This window comes from Tauraco erythrolophus, chromosome 7 (genome assembly GCF_009769465.1).
Source record: "Tauraco erythrolophus isolate bTauEry1 chromosome 7, bTauEry1.pri, whole genome shotgun sequence".
Taxonomy (NCBI): domain Eukaryota; kingdom Metazoa; phylum Chordata; class Aves; order Musophagiformes; family Musophagidae; genus Tauraco; species Tauraco erythrolophus.
Window position 1 is genome coordinate 41,238,058 of NC_141471.1, and position 20,621 is coordinate 41,258,678.

The 20,621-nt window shown below is 38.4% G+C and overlaps 1 protein-coding gene across 2 annotated transcripts in view; it reads left to right on the top strand.

The window, feature by feature from the left end:
• The window catches only part of KCNH8 (potassium voltage-gated channel subfamily H member 8), a 200,447-nt gene that overhangs the window by 119,642 nt on the left and 60,184 nt on the right, over positions 1-20,621 (top strand). The window contains exons 6-8 of one of the 2 annotated variants that reach the window (XM_086614330.1): positions 508-665; positions 2,848-2,889; positions 6,312-6,519. In XM_086614330.1, the coding sequence (XP_086470456.1) occupies positions 508-665; positions 2,848-2,889; positions 6,312-6,519 (408 nt within the window). The remainder of the gene's footprint in view (positions 1-507; positions 666-2,847; positions 2,890-6,311; positions 6,520-20,621) is intronic. The other variant, XM_086614332.1, reaches the window with a different exon arrangement.

The following is a 20,621-nucleotide window of genomic DNA, read 5'->3' on the forward strand; positions in this document are numbered from 1 at the left end:
AGCACTTTTCTATTGATAAAGAAATTATTATCCTTGAGGATGACATTTGTTCTCTGTGCTGGACAGTTATCACTAAAAGAAAGTTTCAATTACACCTTGTAAATAAAGTAATTCATGATTTTATATCTCAAAAGAAACATTAAAAAGTTTTATGCACAGCAATCACACCCTAATTTTTCATTAAGAAAAATACTAATGTTTGGGACTGTTTAGAGAAATGTGGGTAGTTGTTATTTTTAATTCAAGCTCCATTTGAAATCAGCAAGTTTTAAATGTTGTAAACGTTCTTTTCTTCTCCTTACAAAGAACAACTTCATGCATCAATTAGTTTAACTCTTATGTATGTGAATATCTTAACATTTTATTTTATTTTTTTCTGTATTAGACTCCTCATCTGTTTTTTGCCATGCATAAGAAAAGAAAAATAGTGTTATGGTGGATTCCTGGTGTTATCACCAGGAATCAAGAAATCACTGTCTCTGATTCTGTTCATTCTTTGTCAAGCAGATATTATTTTAAATTTCCGAACAACGTATGTCAGCAAGTCTGGCCAAGTTATATTTGAAGCAAGATCTATTTGTATCCACTACGTGACTACCTGGTTTATCATTGATTTAATTGCTGCACTTCCTTTTGATCTTCTTTATGCTTTCAACGTCACTGTGGTAAGTACTAACCTGTCTTTTTAATTTTTTTTTTTCTAGAGGCGTTTGTTGAAGGTTGTTTTCTTTTCAGATCTGGAGACTAAAATTGAATGAACTACAATAATGTGTTTTTTAAGCTTTGTAGCATATTTTCACAGTGGATGAAGAAGGAAGGAGTACTATGTAGTTGTACATGTTGATTAAAAGTATTACAAGATTGGGTGTCAAAGTGGCCATTCATTATCATGAAAGACAGATATATACCATTTTTTTTATTCAATTGTCCTTATTTTATAAACAATTGCACCTCTTTTTACTTACTGTACTCAAACAAAATTCCCTATGGCTTTTCCTTTCTTAGGCTGCATTAATTCAATTCTCAAATTTTTAAGATTCATAAATCATTGCTGTGGTAAAGTAAGTCGTTTTTACAGTCAGTTGGTCAGCATTCTTTACTCAGCCAGGAATCATCTTTCTCTTTACCTCTGGACATTCTAGTGCAAAAATTACAACATGATCACTAATTTTTTGTGTGCTCTAACAACTCTTACAATTGTCATTAACTTTGACTTGGGTTTCAACTCATCTTTTTTTAATAATATAATGAAAAAATGTTTAAGCTGCTTTGAAAAATGTATGGGTCCAATGTCTGGTGATTTCACAATCATGATGTATTGTATTGGTTTACTTCTGCTAAGACAAAGGTTTTTCTTCCGATAGACCTATTAGATTTAGTAGAGTAAGAATCTGCTAAGCAAAAATACAGCAAACAAAGAATCCCCCCAAAACCCCAAATATTCCCTCCTGCTCCAAATCAAAAAGCTTAGTATTGGAAAAAAATACTTCAATTGAGAGGTTTCTCGATCATGTGAATTTTTCATATAGGAGAGTTAGGCTTTTAAGCAGTCCACTTTCTAATCTTTCTAATTTTCAAAATTTTGATCTTTTGCAAATAGATGCACCCAATCTCATTTTCATTAAATATGAATTATAGGCATAGATGATAGACACACGTCAGAAAAAAAACAAACAAACAAAGAAAACAACAAACCACAAGAAAACACTAGCCAGGAAGCCTCCCATGTAAAGTATCATGTTTGATTTTATCATTCAGTTCCATTTCAATAATCTTCCTTTTCACTTCATTTGTTACATTAAGAACAATCAACCTGATGCTAGTGCAGTGTTTTTTAAAACCAGACAGTTAATAGTTCCACATTCTTCAATCACTGTTGTTTTATAACTGATGGGTAATCTATTTAAATAAACTCTTATCTCAGTTTATCCCTTATATTAAAACCAAACAGCCAGCATAACTGCATTGGTTTAACTTCCATTAAGAATTCTTCATTGAATGAACCAGATCTGATCTTTTCTTTCAAGAAGAAATTTAAAAAAAACCCCAAAATTGTTGGGTTTTTGGTTTTTGTTTTTTTTTTTTTTTCCTTCATGAAGACTGATACACTTTCCCTACTGAATTCTGGAACAGAAAGTATTATCCAATAATTATTTTTACAGTTAAAATGTGACAGTATTTAGAATGCTACTATAATATGATTAATACACATTTCCTGTCTGTTGTACTTTTAAACTTTTTCCTTACTGAGATCACTAATACAGTGACTAAAAATATTCAGGAACACTGAAATGTTCTTATGTTAGTAGTGGATCATTAATGAGATAATGATAGATTAAGTCCTAACGCTAAACCCCAAGTAATAAATGATATTTATAGTCATGTTGATCTTAACATTAACATTGACTGGCAGGCATAGTGCCCTGAATGCTCCAAGAGTTAAATATCTTGTTAGAAGTTTTTGCAATGTCCAGTCTGCTTCCTTTTTTTGCTTTGGCTCTACTTTGGTAGCTACCTGCTATGTGGTAAAGACTGCTATGTAGTAGAGAGTCAGGGCCAACCATCTCTTCCTTCTGGTAACTGAGAGCTAATCCATAATTTAGGGGTCCAGACCCTGCATTCACCACAGCGAACTTGATTGTTTTATTCTCTGTATGATTCCTCAATGGGAACACAGTGCCTTGTTATATCATATTTCCTATCGTGGCAAGACTTGGCAACTGTTGATATAATCCTCAAGATAATGATGACTATCAACTGTTTCAAGAGTGGGGGGAGGTGTTAATCACATTCCACTGTTATCAGACTTTATGATTTAATAAGCCATTTCCTCATGTCTGTTCTCAGATTTTCACTCCATCGACTCTCATATGTTGCCTCAACAGAACGGTGAGAAGGGGTATCAGGGAGCATCTCACTCCTTTGCTGTTCAGGCCCCAGCACAAAGGCCAAACCTTTAGGGATGCTCTAAATTCTGCAAGCTATAGGTATAGTGCCATACATACATAGGTGTGTATGGCACATAAATGTTATCCTCCTGTTGGAGCTTTGTGGAGTTAGAGTGCATGAAAAAGCTGTGGAGTCTCTCGCTATCCTTGGGGATGTTTTGGAAGAAAATAAAAAGAAACTGTGTGAGTTGGCTCTACTGCCTTTACACCTTGCAGTGATTCTATCCTACCACTAAATGGGTGACTCTTTGGAGGTCTGAGACCTCAGGCACGTCCCTGTCTAACCTCAGTAACCTGCTGAGATCTCAGCTCTTTCCACCCTTGTATTCATCTGACATAAAGGATCCCTTTATCTGTGGAAATAGGGTGTGAAATGCTGCCAAAGTGAAAAACAGGTCATTAAGCACTAGTTCTAATGATTGAATTTGCTCCTGATGGTTATACAGCAACAGTATCATATTTTGAGGAAAACCAACTGACCAAGCAGACAAAAAGGATTAAAGATCCCTGTCACTAGCCATTTCTTAAAATGTATCATGTTTCTCTACTAATTCCTTTTTGCCGTAGGAGATGATTCTCCTAAGCAGAGAATTTCATCACTAGTTTGTAGAAATTTTATTTCTCAGGACTTCCCAGCACTATGCTATGACTGAGTTTATGTTAGTTTTAGACAAAATTCTGCTCTGTCATTTTGACAGAAAAAGGTTAACCCAGCTAGTCTAAAACAATTAACTAGATGAAAATATTAGATGGTTTTATGTCTGCAGGCAAAGCAAAATCTTCACAGGCACAAGTATGAGTGCTGACTCCTGATTTTGTCTTTCTAAATTTGTGACATAGAAAAGAAAGCTGCCTGATGGCATTTCAGGTCTTCCAATGACAGATTGAACACAATGCAAAAGTGTCTGGCATGACTAATGAGAAAATTCAGTGCAGTTGCATATGATTAATTACATCTGTTCAAATTTGTGCAGAAATTATTTTGAAATGAGGCAGTCCTTAGGCCCTAAATTGAAACGTGTCTCCACGTTATGAAGAATATTATGATATCTGATTCACTGTTTTTACATCTATCAATGTTCTGTAACTTAATAAAAATGGTCAGTATTTAGTCACAAGTGATAACTAGCAGGACACACTTCTTATTGTAAAAGCCCTTTTGAAATATCTTATATGTAAGAATCTAACAAAACAAAAAAAATCACCCTAGTTATCATTGTTTGACTGTGATGTGGTAGAACATAGGCATTCATGTAAAGATGAAGGCTCCAATATGAAGGCCATAGCACATGTACACTCATTATATATACAATCATTATAGATATGTTTATATATTACTGCAACGCCTTGAAAAGTCATGAATAGAGACCCCTTTATGTTAAGAGTGCAACAGAACCATGTTTGGTTCAAACAAGCTGATGAAAGAGAAGAAAAGGATACTTTGGGAAATTAATTACCACAAGTTGGTGTTGTAACATGACATTGACTTAGGATAAATATATTTTAATAGTTATATGATTATATTAATACAAACATGGCAATTCCTTCAAATATTTTACAGCCTTCTGCCCCAGACTTGCAGATATTCTTATGCTTAAGGCCACAGACTTAACTAATTTTGCTGACTTATTGTAGATGACACAAGATGGATCGAAGAAATGCAAGAAGACCTTGTAATTGTTTGTGTGCTCTAATGTCAGATCTTATTCCTAACAGTAGTGAACATCAAAGTATTTTAACTAATTGTCATGTTTTTGTTGATTTTCTTTTTTCCCTGCTATGTACATAAGAAAAAATGTAAAGGTTCTTGAGGGGAAAAAAAAAAAAAAATAATGGGCAGTAAATACTACATGAAGAAGCAGCTCGTGGGAGAATTATTTATGCACTGTCAAAACTGTAGTAGCAAAAAAAAAAGAATGTTTCTAGATGTTTTTATTTTGTTTTTTACAGCTTTCCCACCTACTTAATTCCTGATACTGGATTAAAATCAATGAATTGTTGAGTCTTCATGAATAAATCTAGAATATCCCACATTGCAGAATTTATGAGTCAACCTGGACCTAGGTGTTAGTGAATGCACACCTATAAAATGAAGATTTCAGATTATTAGTTTTGGTAACAGAAAGGTTTAGCTTCAGTTTATTCTGGATTAGCAAAGCAAAAGGATGTTGACGGAGCTGTCCTTTTAGACTTTCTTTTCACAGAGTTCATTACTGTGCTCTGGGAAGGCTGTGGGAAGACATACCAAGTTTGATGTTATCTTTCTAGCTGATGCATGTAGCCTGTATCAATCAGGTACCTAATAGTCATTAATCCTAATGTCTCATTAATGAAGGTGGAAAAAAAAAAAGCTTACTTTTGATTCAAATCATGCCTATTTAATCTTAAAAAAAATAAATTAAAAATATTTGGGATCCTAATCTGCATATTGTTTACTAACTCTACCCAGCAGCTGAAACATGAGCCAAGTATATTCCATGCAAAACTGGGAGCTGTGCACACTCTGGTGTGGATGTAGGTTGGGTGATGCTCTGGAGGGCATGACGTCATCCAGAGAAGTTGCTGCATCTCCTGAGGGCCCAAAGTCCATATACTTCATAAACTGATGTAAACTTAGGGTGCTGCGCAGATTAGGTACTGCTTTTGCCACATGCACTTGAGAGGCAATAATATTTTAGGTAACGAATTTAAGAAGTAGTATTAGAAGTCTTAGTACAATCTTTTTTGGACTCCTGCTTCGTACAGAGCAGTAAAATGTGCCTCAGCTCCTGAGCACACATTTAAATCTGAAGAACAAATTTGAGTCTTCGCTCACTCCTCTGCTTCCTTGTTCTGCCAAATATCTGCTATATGTTATCGCTCTTCCAGGCTTAATTATTAAGTTGGTTTCATCTTCTACATAGTTGAGTTAGGCCTACTGTTTGGCTGTTAGCAGAAACTGAAAATCATCATATGCTTGAAGATGTTTATTTTGTGGTTTCATATTGGAATCAAATGAACATTGGTTTTGACAATTATATTTCTCTTCTAGAGCAGAGAAGAATCAATTTTTGCACAAATACAAATTTTTAAATTAGATCTGAAAGAAGACTGCCTGAAAAAAAAGACAAAATGGAAGCTCTTCCAGTATTTCAAGTTTGTTTGGTTTAAATCAGAAATAGTAAATATATATATACACAGCAAATGTAAACACTTTTTTTTTTTTTAACCATTAGTCTAAACACAATATGCAGCTACGTAACTGAGTGAAGAGTGGGCAAAAACTCATAGAGCTTTAGAAGATAGTTTCCTTTCATTGAAGCAAGAGAACTGCGTGATAGAAGTCAACTGCTAACAAGTTGTTTCCTTTCCCTGTTCTCCTAGGTTTCCCTTGTCCACCTCCTAAAGACAGTGCGGTTGCTACGCCTCTTGCGTCTCCTTCAGAAGTTGGATCGTTACTCCCAGCACAGCACAATTGTTCTCACGCTTCTCATGTCCATGTTTGCCTTGCTTGCTCACTGGATGGCCTGCATTTGGTATGTCATAGGGAAAAGGGAGATGGAACAGAATAACCCTCTTACCTGGGACATAGGTAAGTTCTTCTTTCCACTGTATGCATATATATATACACACATATATATATGCATGTATGTAAATATATAAACCTGCATGTATAAGTTACTCAATAATTCCTTTTTTGTTTAATCTTATACAAGTATTTAGTGCTGTTAGTAGAGAAAATGAAGAGATTGGTGCTCAGACTTTCAGGTCAATCTAACAAAAAGGGTTAAAATTAAAAGAAAACTGGAAAAGTAAAAAGTGAGATTTTTAAGAGTGATTTAATGTTTGGGGAATTGAGGATCTGGATAGGAAAGGGCTAGATAGACTGTGTAGAAAAGCAGATGAGAAAGTTTCATCCTGTTTTTGCAAATTAGGTAAAGTCTTCAACAGAGGCATTCTGTTGAGTGTGCTGATTATTCCTTACTATACATTGAAAAAGATAGACCTTGACATGCCTTCAAGTTAAAAACTCCCTTCGGAAACGTTGTCTAGCTGGTTTGCATGCTTTGCTCTTTTGCACAGCAGACGAGGTACTTATCAATGGAGAGATGGTTTCAGAATCCTCAGTTTTGATCCAATGTTTAGTTTCCACCGCAGCCTTCATTCTGATTTCATTATGTGTTCCAGATTGACTCTTTAGATTTTAAAGTTTTCCCTTTTTGTTTAAGGTTTTTTATTATTTCTAAGACTTGTACCCATATGTGATGGTAAAGTGAGAAAACAGTATACCTTGGAGGGGAGCCTGGCATCACCAAGTACTTGTACACTATTGAAGGTGTGTTACCTTCTAGTGCAACAGCTGATACTCCACATCTTCCCACATCAGTCATTCTGACCTTACTGTAGAGGTGCATTTCTTTTGCTGTCTTTCTCAGATGCCATATGAATATCAAGCATCCCTTTTTCTCTCTTTTCTTTCTGGTTCCTCGTGTTCTGTATTTTTAATTCTACTTGTATTTACTTTTAGCCTAAATTTCTTATGTATTCACCGAAGCAGAAGAGGAAACAAGATCATAAAATTAACTGGAAGAGGGAAGCCCTGCTAGTTTTCTTTATGCTCTTAAATACTACAGACATGATTAAAAAACATATGAATAGTTTAGAATATGTAAATTATCTGTGAGATGAAAATAATGCACATGCATCTCTTTCATAAAAAAAGACCATCTAATGGTGAGACAGCATTTCCCAACAGAAAAAATACTTGGTGGGGGCAATGATAAAATATCTTTATGATCAAAGTCTCAGTGATGTGCATTCAAACTGCAGTATGCCCTATTCTTATCTCCTTTAATGTCTTTCTTCTCTCTTAACCCCATTATCGTCTATTTAAATATCTAATAAAGATAAATGTGAAGGAAAAATGACAAGTATGTTAAAAGTGCCTGACCTTAGATGAGGTGAGGTTGCTGTGTGAAGAAGAGGAAAAAAAAAGAAAGTAAGTTCAACAAATGCATCTCTCCAGTTTGTCTATAGGTTACTGAAAGCTTTGTGGAGTCTTTTTATTCTTCTAGTTGATTGTTTATTTCTCCTTCCCTTTGTAAACCGAGTCTGTGACCTGCTGCTGAACTCCTCATAAAGTGCAAACCTCTCAAAGAAAAAAATGCAGCTGTAGGGGAGAATGTACAAAGAAAGCCCACTGTGCACAAATTGGTCAAATACTGCTAACAGAAAAACAAATCCTAATAATAACAATAATAATAATAACAGTAATAAAAAGAAGAGTCTCTATGGCAGGAAGTAACTATGAAGACACATTGTCAACTTACGTAGGCCACAAACAATAGCTGATTTCAAAGCATTCATTGCAGACCCGATGATGAGGATGTGCTGCATCCTTGCTCCCCAGGTGGGGCTGCTGGCCAGCTCCCCATGCAGCCTGTCCTTCTACCTTTTCCTTGAGCCCAGGCCGCATTCAGGAAATTCTCCTCATATGTCCTGAGGCTCTTGGCATCTATTGCTGTGAAAGCATTAACTTTCACCTCTCAGTTTTGTCCTCTCTTGGGCAATAGCAGTAATAAACAAATGTCCCAACAACCTAATTAGGACAAATCCCAGTTTTTCAGGAACAGAGCCATTTCACAGAAGTACCATTTGCATCTCAGTGAAGAGCGTTGATTCTGAGTTATCACACACTGATCATCTTCTAGCAGCCTTCCTAGGCAGGAACTGCTCCTTAACAGCCCCTCACCACAGGCTTGTCTCAACATGAGACTTGGTGACCTTCCCTGGACAGCTGCAGGCAACGCACCTCCCCATTGGGTGGGCCAAGACGCTTCTTAGTGGTGTGTGCTCTTAGACTTAAGACTCCTACCTGGCAAAAGGGCTTTGCTGTTGAGCTTACAGCACGATTTTATTTTATTTTTTTTCCCAAAGGAGTGTTTTTGCATTTTTGCCTGGAAAGCTGTTCTACCACCTTCATGGATAGTTTCTAAAAAATTTAGATGCAATAAATGTGTAATAAAAATTATAGTGCAATGACTCCTGCGAAGCTCCTACAGATATTAGTTCTGTATCTGTCAGAATGGTTATTTCTAAAGTTCTCTCTAGTACTAAGTTAAATATTTTATGGCTTTGGGGATTTTGTGCGTGTGTGTTTGTAAAGGAAAGGGTTTTAAAATGTTAAAGTACTGGAAATTGGTTTTAACAAAAAGAGTTCAGAAAACTCCAGATGCCTGGCATGAAGCCATTATTTTGTATAGACCACTTCAGCACTGATAAAATTTCTGCTTAAGATTACGTGTCTGTTGTGGTTTTAGGCTGATCCAGCAACTAAAACTCACACAGTCTCTCCTTCTCCAGTAAAGGAGAGAGGAGAGGAAAAAAAAAAAAAACAAAGGGACTGAGGGTTGAGACAAGAACAGAGGGAGCACCCACCAACCATGGTCCTGGGCAAAACAGACAGGGCTTTCTCAAAGCAAAAGAGTTTATTAATGATTACTTAGAAGGACAAAGGGAAACAAAAACCGATTACTCGAGAGGACAGAAAGAAACAGAACCAGATCTTAAAACCGACACCTTCCCCCCCCCCCTTTTCCTTTTCCTCTCGACTCTACCTCCTCCCTCCAGCAGCACAGGGGGCAGGGACTGGGGGAGTGCAGGTCAGCTCATTCCGTGCTGTTACTGCTGCTTCTTTCTTAAAGGAGAAGGAGTCCTTACACCCTTTTCCCCTGCTCCAATGGATCTCCTACCCACGAGGAAAAATCCACAAACTTCTCCAGCGTGAGTCCAGCCCACTGGAAACAATCCTTCCCCACAGATTGCTCCGGTGTGGGCTTTACCACAGTCTCGGGTACTTAGGGAGCTGTAGCCACTCGCTCCGGCGTGGGTCGTCACACAGACTCCAGATGCCTCTCTGCCTCGTCGTGCACCCCACCACGACCATCCTCAGGCTCAGGCATCTTCTCCCCACGGGCTGCGAGTGGGTCTCTGCTCCACCGAGGCCGTCCTGGTTGCAGGGGGGCCGCCTGCTATCTCACCATCAGCCGCAGGGGAAACTGGGCTCCGGCACACCTCCTCCCGCTCCATCCTCACTGACCTGGTGTCGATGCGGCTGTTTCTCTCAGATCTCAGTCCTCTCCAGGTGAACTCAGCCCAGTGGGCACCCCGGGAGTGGGGTGCCCCCGAGTTCCCCAGCTGGCTTCGCCGCCGCCATCCTCCGTGGGCAGCGCCGGCCCGATGCAGGCAGCTGCCCGGCCGGGAGCCAGGGAGCGGGGGCAGTGCCCTCCTCCCTTCTCTGCTCGATCCTGGGCGAGGCACCTTTTCTGGTTCCTTTGTCCTGACTTAAATAGGGCAATTCGCAGAGGCGCCCTGTTGGCTCAACCCCGAGGGGGATGGCAGTCTGATCTGGTGGCCAGAACTAAGCCTAACCCGGTTCCAAAACCGGGGAGGTCGCAGGGAGCAAAATCTCTCTCCTGCCACCAGAACCACCCCCCCCTCCACATCACACCATGACAGTGTCAAATATATGAGCAGAAAAATAAGATTATGTAATTTCTTCAATCAGTGCAAATTCTATTGCTCTCCACATGGAAACTATTTGTTGGTGAAACACAAAGAAGTTAAGTCTTGGTCCTCTGTGTGCTATAGTTTTTGCTACTCTGGTGATACACAGCTGACTTTATGTAGCTAGCCTTTCTTTTCATCTTAAGAAAATTTCAAATGACCAGTCTGCTACACCTAACGGCATCCACGTAGGCGATAAATTGAGAGGAGAATGATAGGTGTGATTTAGGGTATGAGTGATGAAGCAAAGTAAAATGAAATCTAGAGATCGTAATAAATCGCAAAAAAGTAATGCACAAAGTAGAAATCTTACTTTGGGTATAATAAAGGTAGCGTTATAGTAAGACACTGAGGATGTTCAGTTCTGTATGAAGGTCTCAACTGGAAATTTTTGTGCAGTTTTGGAGGGCATGTAACAGATTTCTTACTGCAGGCAAAGCTGTAGAATGTGATCTTTAGTGTTGTATTTATACGTTTTAATTCTTAAACTTTTGAGTTTTGGTATTAGTGTAACAAAATTAAGACTCAAGTTTCCATCAATAGATCTTATACAAAGTTCATTTCAGGCATTAGGAGGTTTTTTAATTGGCAGCATTAAGAAATACAATGTAAAAAATAGAACTCCTACACTTTTTTATTAAAAGGAATGTGTCTCCCTCTTGGAAAGTATGCTTTTTATTCTTCACTGGAGTGTCTCACGTGGTGTCTGCCTGAAAAAATGGTGCCTTGGGTATGGATGCTGCAATGCGTACAATAGCTGAAATATAGGGACGAGTTTGTTCCGAGAAAAGAAAACCATGCCTGGAACAAAAAGAAGAGTTCTTTGCTTTATATGTTTGCTTCTGTTTTGGGAGGAAGGCGAAGGGAGAAAAAAGCTTTTAGCAGCCTCCTTACTCCATTTAGTGCTTCTTCTGAAAGCCTGCAGCACAGATTTCAAGATCAAGGTTTTGCTAACACTTAAAGCAAACATTTTAAAGCTGAAGTCCTGTTAACATAATACTTTGGACCTTGCTGTGCCATCAGATATGCACCATAGCCCAGATCTCACAACACTGACTTTAGTAGGAGTTTGCTTCTCTGTATCTATTTCTCTGGCTAATTTAAACAAATAAGGTGCTTAATTTGCATTTGGATTGCAGCAATGGGAGTGATAAAGTTCTCCCTATGAAAATACCCAGAACTGAAAAGTGTATTTGCTTTGTTCTTGCTGGGCCTAATTGTAAGCTTATTTCATTTTTTTTGTTCTTATTCAGGCAACATTCTCATTGCAAATAATTTAAAAACATGGTTACATTCACAAATTTAGCCATGTGGTTGCACATTAAGAAAGATGTAGTGTCTGAGAATATTATTCATGAACTGTCATGACGTGGTGGCACTGGGACACGTACCAGTGTAGTATAATATTAAAATCTGGATCTCTTGCTTAGCTCTAGTATCGCTATTTTAACTGATTACCTGAGGTATCCGGAAGATATGCAGTATGGGTACTGCTTTGAGGTGCTAGAAACCTTTATCTCAGTTCTCCCATTTCAGGAAACAGTTGTTCCCTGTGCAGCAACTTGACTCTAACTTCTGATAAAAACATGACTCCTGGACTGGTTATTCCCTCCTGCCTGAGACACTGGTACACTCCTGGTCCTGCTTTTCTCTTCTAGCTTTTTCAGGTTCCTCTCTGTTACATTCTGCCTTGTTCCCCTCATTTGTTCTCCTTGGTGAAACAGATATTTCCCTGAGACATGGCATGATTTTCAGCAACCTGTACAAATAAAATTTCCGTTAGCTGACATGGAGTAGAGGCTAGACTGTGTTTAGGTTCCTGGCTAATCCTACCACTCTAATTCCATTGGCTTTCGTACATTGGCTCTTGTTTCTATAGGTTTAACTAGTATCAGATTTAGGCATAGGTTATTTATTTGCTGTCTGCTGTTTTGAATTAGTATATACTAAGCAATTCCCCTTCAAGTTCTTATCAAATATGAGGAATGACTTTTCGATGTGTCTTTGTGGGAAACGTAATACTGAAAATGTTTCCTGTTGCTAAAGGCATTCATTCTGTGAGAACTATATGAACTGTTGAAACTCAGCTGCCTTGAGTGTAACAGGGAGACTAGGAGAAGGCCAAGAGTCAGGATGTTTGTTCCCTTAGTCAAAGCTGTCAGGTATAATTTGTGTAATTGTCTTGAAAAGTCTCCTTCCTGTCCAACAGAAATTCAGCTGTGACTTTTTATTAGTCCACCCACAGCAACACTTACAAACTTCTGACTATGGAGGAGTTGTTATGAGAGCAAAATTAAAAAAAAAAAAAAATCAAAACACAATACGACAAAAGACCTGTACTTTTATAGAAAATAAACTGTGTATGTTTACTTTGGGAGAAGCTTTAAAATCAGGTCTGTAAAAGGTATTCTTCAGCTATTTAAATCTTTATTTCAATAAAATACCTCCACTCTCATCTTAGGTTTTTACTAATTTTCTGTTAGTTTTGTAATTTACAGTACTTTTGAAACCAAGAACTCAATCATCACTGAACCGCTGTGCTTCCACATACTCTGCAGTATAAAGCTTCCCACACACACACACTTCGTTTATCACACACTTGCAGTCAGAGCCTTTAAAGGGACTTGGACACCCGACTCCTGGTGAAGGATTTATACTCTTGATTAGCTCTCAGGGCAGTGGATGGCAGATTTAGGTGCGGAATGAGGTGCACAGAACCTCAGTGGAACCAGTAGGAAATGCTGAAAATAGGGTTGTGCCTTCAGGCCCTTTCACTCTGGTTGGGCTGCAAGGAAGTTATAAGCTGTTCTCATAAATGCTTTCAGTGCCAGGAAACTTTTTCCAAGCTTATGCTAAGAAACCTGAGGCAGTCATTGTTATCTTTCCTAAGGTCCTGAGTAATTTTGCCAGGAATTCTGAAGGTATAGCTTTAAACGTATCCTTGACAACAAATACTTGTGCTGTTGGTACATTTATTCAGGTTAAAACTCAAGCTATCCTCTTTTCAGGAGAAAGAATATTTTTAGGTATGCGTATCTGCTTGTTCTTCCTCAAATCAGGTATGTTCGTGAACTAATATGAGTTTCTGATGCTCTTGGACCCAGCATAACCATGGAGTAAGTAACAGTAGAAATCATATTGGAAAAATCAGTGTCATTACTCCCATTCTTGGTCAATATAATACGTAACTTGTTAAAGCAATAATTAGTTAACTCTCGACTCTTAATATTTTCATAGTATACTATGATCCTCATAATATACTATAGAAGAAGGTAAACATTCATGTATCATGAAGATTTTGCAAAGCCGTTTAATGACTTAAATGGCTAGACATGACAAAAGAGTTGGTATCAAGGTTGAGATAGAAGCTTGGTTTTTATTTGTCTTTTTTCTATATGAATTGTCATTAGTGATCCCAGATCATTCCAACTCTGTCTCTGTACAACAATTTGTTCTGTTAGAGGATTAATAAATTTGGTTTTGAATATGATGAGAGCAGTTTTTACCAAATCCAAGAATCAAAAAACAGAACAAAAATAATTATAAAAAATAATGAGATTTTAAAAATGTGCAATTGTCAGTCTGCTTTTAAACCCTCAGAGATGCCTATTTTCTACAAATTCTTAGTAACATTGGCAACCAGGAACTTAACTTTTAAAAATGGTGAAAACTGAGTTTCTGTTTAATCACAGATCTACAGGTACGCGGGCTGTCAGGAACTCAACTAACGAAAGATGTGGGGCAAAACTATAGAGCTAAGGAATGAGAAGTTTTTGGACCCAAGTGATGTGTTTGATGTATGCAGGTACATGTAACTACTTCTGGATTCCAGATCTATCTTCTGGAGTTTGAATCCAGACCTACAACAAAACAGCTTCTAGTAATTTCAACAAGTGTCCAGCTTATTAAAAGCTAGTAATAATGGATTACAGCTGGAGTCTTTGGAAAGACTGCAGCTGGCACCTGCTCTCGTGCTGCCGGGCAGGCTGCAAGTTTCAGCCCAGGTCCCCAGCTCTCCCTAGTCCTTTTTAATCATGTGTATCAAGGGTGGGAACAGCAGTTCAGTTTGGTTTGTTGCACTGATAGAGCTAAATGGGTCCTTTTCACTGCCCAAGAATACTTGTAAATTTCCAAGACTCTAGGCCAAGAAAACTGTATTCTACTATAAAATATTGGTCTAGTTTCACCACTCCAAACACACACATCCATCTGCTTAGAACTGGCATGTGTAGATTTATGAATCCTTGCAGGGGAGGAAAGAACTTCATGCTGACTGAATTGCACAGGGCATCACTCACTAGTCATGATCAATTGCTCATTTCAGTCTGTCATCTCTGTACCTGGATGTTTGATTTTAACCTTTCTTTCAGCCTGCTTTGTTATAGTTTTGATTATTGGCTTTCTTAATTTCTTGTCGTTAGTAATAACAGAATCTGTTACTTTAGAACTATGATCCTTTCTGGTTTTTAAGAAGCAACTTTAAGAAAAAGAATTAAAAATATATAGTTGTGTCATGCATAGATTTCATAGATTTCTAGGTTGGAAAAGACCTTAGAGATCATCCAGTCCAACCATGCATGAGTGCTGACATCTTCAACTTAGTACAATGAATTATAGTACTCAGGTAACCTGGGGTATCTGTATTGTAGATCTGTTGTTGTATGGAATATGCATACCTATGTACTCTCCTGTCTATTTTGTATGTCATAGATTCATAGATTTCTAGGTTGGAAAAGACCTTAGAGATCATCGAGTCCAACCATCCCTAATCCCCATTAAACCATATCCTCAAGTAGCTCATCCACCCTATTCTTAAACACATCCAGGGATGGGGACTCAACCACCTCCCTGGGCAGCCTATTCCAGTGGCTGACAACCCTTTCAGAGAAGAAATACTTCCTAACATCCAACCTGAATCTCCCCTGACTAAGCTTATACCCATTTCCTCTTGTTCTATCACCCAACACTAATGTAAAGAGCCCTTCCCCCACCTCCCCACCATCTTTTCTCAAGTATTTGTAGACTGTAATCAGGTCTCCCCTCAGCCTCCTCTTCTCCAGGCTAAACAGCCCCAACTCCCTCAGCCGCTCCTCATAAGTTTTATTTTCCAGCCCCTTGACCAGTTTAGTCGCCCTTCTTTGGACTCGCTCTAGGAGCTCAATATCTCTCTTAAAGCGAGGGGCCCAAAACTGGACACAATATTCCAGGTGTGGCCTCACCAGTGCCGAGTACAGTGGCAGGATCACTTCCCTGCTCCTGCTGGTCACACTATTCTTGATACACGCCAGTATCCCATTGGCCTTTTTGGCCACCTGGGCACACTGCTGGCTCATATCAAGCCAGTAGTCAACCAAGACCCCCAGGTCCTTCTCCGCCAGGCAGCTCTCCAGCCACTCTTCCCCGAGCCTATAGGGATGCTTGGGGTTTTTATACCCCGAGTGAAGGACTCTGCACTTGGCCTTATTAAAGCTCATGCCATTGGCCTCAGCCCAACGATCCAGTCTGTTCAAATCCCTCTGAAGGGCCTCCCTACCCTCAAGCAGATCGACACAGCCTCCCAGCTTGGTGTCGTCCACAAATTTACTGAGGGTAGATTCAATCCCCTCATCCAGGTCATTGATAAAGATGTTAAACAGAACTGGACCCAGCACTGAGCCCTGGGGAACCCCACTGGTGACCGGCCTCCAGCCGGATTTAGCCCCATTTACCACCACTCTGTGGGCCCGGCCATCCAGCCAGTTTTTAACCCAAAGGAGGGTGTGCCTATCCAGGCCAGCAGTTATCAGTTTCTCAACCAGAACACTATGAGAAACTGTATCAAAGGCTTTACTGAGGTCAAGGAAAACTACATCCACAGCCCTTCCCTCGTCAACCAGGCAGGTCACCCTGTCATAGAAGGTGATCAGGTTTGATTGGCAAGACCTGCCTTTCATAAACCCATGTTGACTGGGCCTGATCACCCAGTTAACCTGTATGTGCTCATTAATAGCACTCAAGATAACCTGTTCCATGACTTTGCCCGTCACCGAGGTCAAACTGACAGGCCTGTAGTTCCCCGGATCCTCCTTCCGCCCTTTTTTGTAAATGGGGGTAACATCCGCCAGCCTCCAGTCCAAAGGGAGGAAGTATGTCAGGGGAACTGGGCTGAAAATTCACTTCTAGTTAATATATTAAGGAAATAGTTGATGGTTACCACTCTTGTGAAGTATTTTGGGACATCAGCGTCTAAGAGACTCAGCCAACCAGCTTGAGTTATTTCTTGCAGCACTTATATAAAACAATTAGCCCCTGAACTGTAATACACGAATAATAAGTAGAAAAAAAATAGACAATCAAGTCAACTGCTTTGAAGCTATGAAACTTTTCAAAGCGTTTATTTATTTGTAAATATACAGCAAAAAAGCTTATACAGGACTTATTACATTGTACATACTTTGAAAAAGACTAGGATGTACCACAGTACTGAAGCATTTCACAGTGATGAAGTGTTCTAAGGCAGTTGAAACAAATTTTAAATCCCAGGAGAATACTTTACATTAGAAAGCTGTTAAATATTTTCAGTGTGTTTTGAATCCTTTTGAGTTTTGCTCCTCAGTAAAAGTAATGCTTTTATTGTAAGAACAATGTGTACGTTTTCCATGAATTAATATTTGAGGCCCACAATTTCGAGCCTTGTAAGAACTAAAGTAGATAAACTCATCAAAATAATGAAGAAATTAGAGTGAATAAGTGTACTTATTTGTTTTAAAACAACTACAAAATATTTCTTTAAAGTCTGCTGGATAGTTTACCTGAATGTTTAAAACAGTTCTGGTCTAGAACACTATATATGAGGCCCAATTTCAAGAGGCTTATAGTGTGAAATATTTATGAAATAAATTTTTGGTTTTATCTGATTAGGTTACACTTTTGAGTAAGTATAATGAGGGAGTGAAAGTTCATCTAGGTTTTGAAGAGGAAATCCTATTTGCAGATAATCATAGTCATGCACAATTTTTAGTGCAATATGAGCAGAGGCGCATAGTTTTTCACTCATTTTATATGCACAGCTGTAATCACCTGTACATGTGTTGGAAGTGTGTGTGGAAACCTGTCTGTACATGGTAAAGACCTACACTCTACAAATGAAGGTCTCTTAAATGTTTACCTAGAAACCTGGCCTTACTTTTCTGCATGATTTATATGCAAAACATACTTTCCAGGAAAGGTTTTCTTTATTAACATCCCTCACTTCAGACCTGTGTATACCAGACCTTGTCAGAATTTAAATTATAAATTTAAATTTTAAAATATCTGTAGAAAATAATTTTCTGGAAATCATTTGATTGATTTTGATTTGATTTCAATGGATTTGAAAACCCAAACCTCTATTTTTTGTGATGGAGCTGTGCCAAACCAAAACGTCGTTTGTTGAACTGAACTGAAACATTTCCCTTGCCTTTAGTTTAACATTTATTCGTATTTCAGCTGCTTTGATCCTTAGTAGGTTTTATTCTGTCATTCTTCCCTGCTGTTATTTTCTACAGGCTCAGTTCCTTGATTAAACTGTATTTTCCTTTATGCATCATACTCTGCTTTCTCTCTGAACCATTTTAGCAATCACAAAATACCCTAGGACTGAGATACCCCATTGGATTTGCAGCCTAGAAAAAAATAGGGATGAAAATCGCTTGCTAAAGGGAGCATGAGGTTTTTATGTAGTTATTAATACATTTCCAAGGTTTGTATCTAGGACAAAAATTTTGGACAATTTTTAAGTGAAAAGGAAAAATCTAGTGTGTGGATGAAGCCCCTGAGATTCGACAAAGCTGAAAATGTCCTGCTTCATCTAACCGCAGATTACCTATGTATCGTTCATTAATTCCACAAACAGTTTTTATCTCAGTGGAAATGCTGTATCTGGACCAATTTCTGCAGCCGTAATAGAATCTTCCAGTGCCACACATTGGGGGAAAATCTGTTCAATGTACACACCATAAGAGAGAATCATCCCAAGAGGTAAAATAACACTGTGATCTTTCCACAGGGCATCTATGAGAAATGCCATGGAGTATAATTTATTGAAAGTTGCGAATATTGCGTGTAAAAACCTTGCTCAGTCAACTAGAAATTACATCAGACTCTTTAACCCTTAAGTGCTGTATTTTGTACTGTAGAAATGTTGACTAGAGGAACCTTTGGGGTTGATTTGGCCCAGCCAGCTAGCTGAAGCAAGACTATCACCAGCCCCAAATTGTGTCAGACAAGTCTTGCTCCATCCAAGTCCTAAAGAGGCCTCCATCTCTTTGGGTAGCTTGTTCTAGGGTTACACTACCCTCCTTGGAGAGCTTTGTACTGATTTGCTGAAACATTAGTGTCTATTATACATTGGTGAAGTAGGATGTTTTGTCAGGATTTCTCAGAAATGTCTACTTCTAGTTTCAAAGCTCATGGCTTGGCTGTTCAAATTATAATGTCTCAATCCAGTTTAAACCTGCAAAGCCTTTGCTATACATTTTGAAATCTTTTCAGCAGCTGCTTCAATATTTGATTGGACTGCTTCTTTCAGCCTCATCACATACGTAGAGATACTAGGGTGTTTGAATGCCATATGGCATTCCATAGACATACCATAATGACTAAAATTGGTTTTCTTTTCTTCTATAGCACGAGCATGCCTTACATTTTTAATTTAGAAATGTCCTTTCTGTATATTCCAATTTTCTATTTATTTATTCTTTCTCCTGCCCTTTAACAGAGCAGGTGCTTGATAAAAGAAGAGGTCTCCTGTTACTGGAATAGAAAATCATTTCCATATAAAAACGAAGAAATTATTCAAGACTGTCTTCTTTCCAGACTTTCTTCAATTTTCACCTACCTTGGAAAATATTTGTGCTTCTTTTGTACTTTCAGGTGACAGTGCTTAAAGTTAACTAGTAACTACTTTCAGCAAAAGAAATCAGTGCAGAGTTGTGAGAGTATGTCATGGCATTCTGCATTCTATAAAGTTTTACATAAGACAAATTCTGTAAAAATAATTATACCTAATTATTCCAAATCATTTTTCGTTGTCAGATCTAAGTTATAGATAAAAATGCTAATCCTTAGGATTTCCTTATGTCACACACTTCAAAAAGACCTGTCAGATCCGCCGAGAGATGTTTTATTTCGTAACTACTGTAACTTTAAACACATCGTGTGCTTTCACATTAAGACACTAACTTTCTTATTCGCTTTTTATTCCTTTTTTACACTAAGCCTTTATTACATTGCAAATTCTTTATTTGCCATTATGTTAAGAGATAATCTGGAGCAAAATATCCCCTCTTGTTGATTTTCCCCTCCCAAAAGCCAAATGTGTTTGGATCTCAACTTACTTGATTCAAATGACACATAGAAAAAAATAATATTGAAAAATATTACTTAGGTTTTAGATTCAAGGATTAGAAAATTAAGACAAGGCGAGAGCAAATAAAATGTTAATACTATTTGTCGTATGGCTGCCTGGCTGGAGCAGTGTCCTGGTCCAGAAAGCAACAGAGTGACTCCTTAGGTAAGAACGCAGAGTAAAGACTTAAATGATATTGAGAAATCTATGGAGCAAGCAAGGAGAGGATTGTAGTGAGGGTTAGCATACTTAGCTGTTATCTAACTAGCATGGATGCTATTAGTGTAGAAGACAAGGAGAAATGGATGTCATGTAGACTGCAACAGTCTATACTGACCTGAATGAACACCACACTGTCATATCATCCCCTGTGCGATTAGGCAGGTGAAAACTAGCATGGTTTTGTTGCAATTCTGCAATTACCCTTTCGTTTGTAATTAGACCTACTAAAGGAAATAATTTCTGTGCTGAGGCATCTGCCCCTGTTTTACCAAGTCGGGAGGCTACATTTGAACAGGTAGAAGCTGCTGAAAATTGTCTTGATTGCTGGAGTGGGGGAGACGGCAGAAGCAGGGAAGGTATCGACTGTCAGGGACCACCTATTGCACTACTCGGCTTTGAGAAGCAGAGAGGACCCCTACAGAGGAGTCCGGAAGCAAACAGCCCCACTCTCGTAGATCGGTGACTGTTAAACAGGCAGTGTGAAAATACATGTAGCATATTTCATTGCTTTTATAAAAAATATAGTCCTCTTGATATCT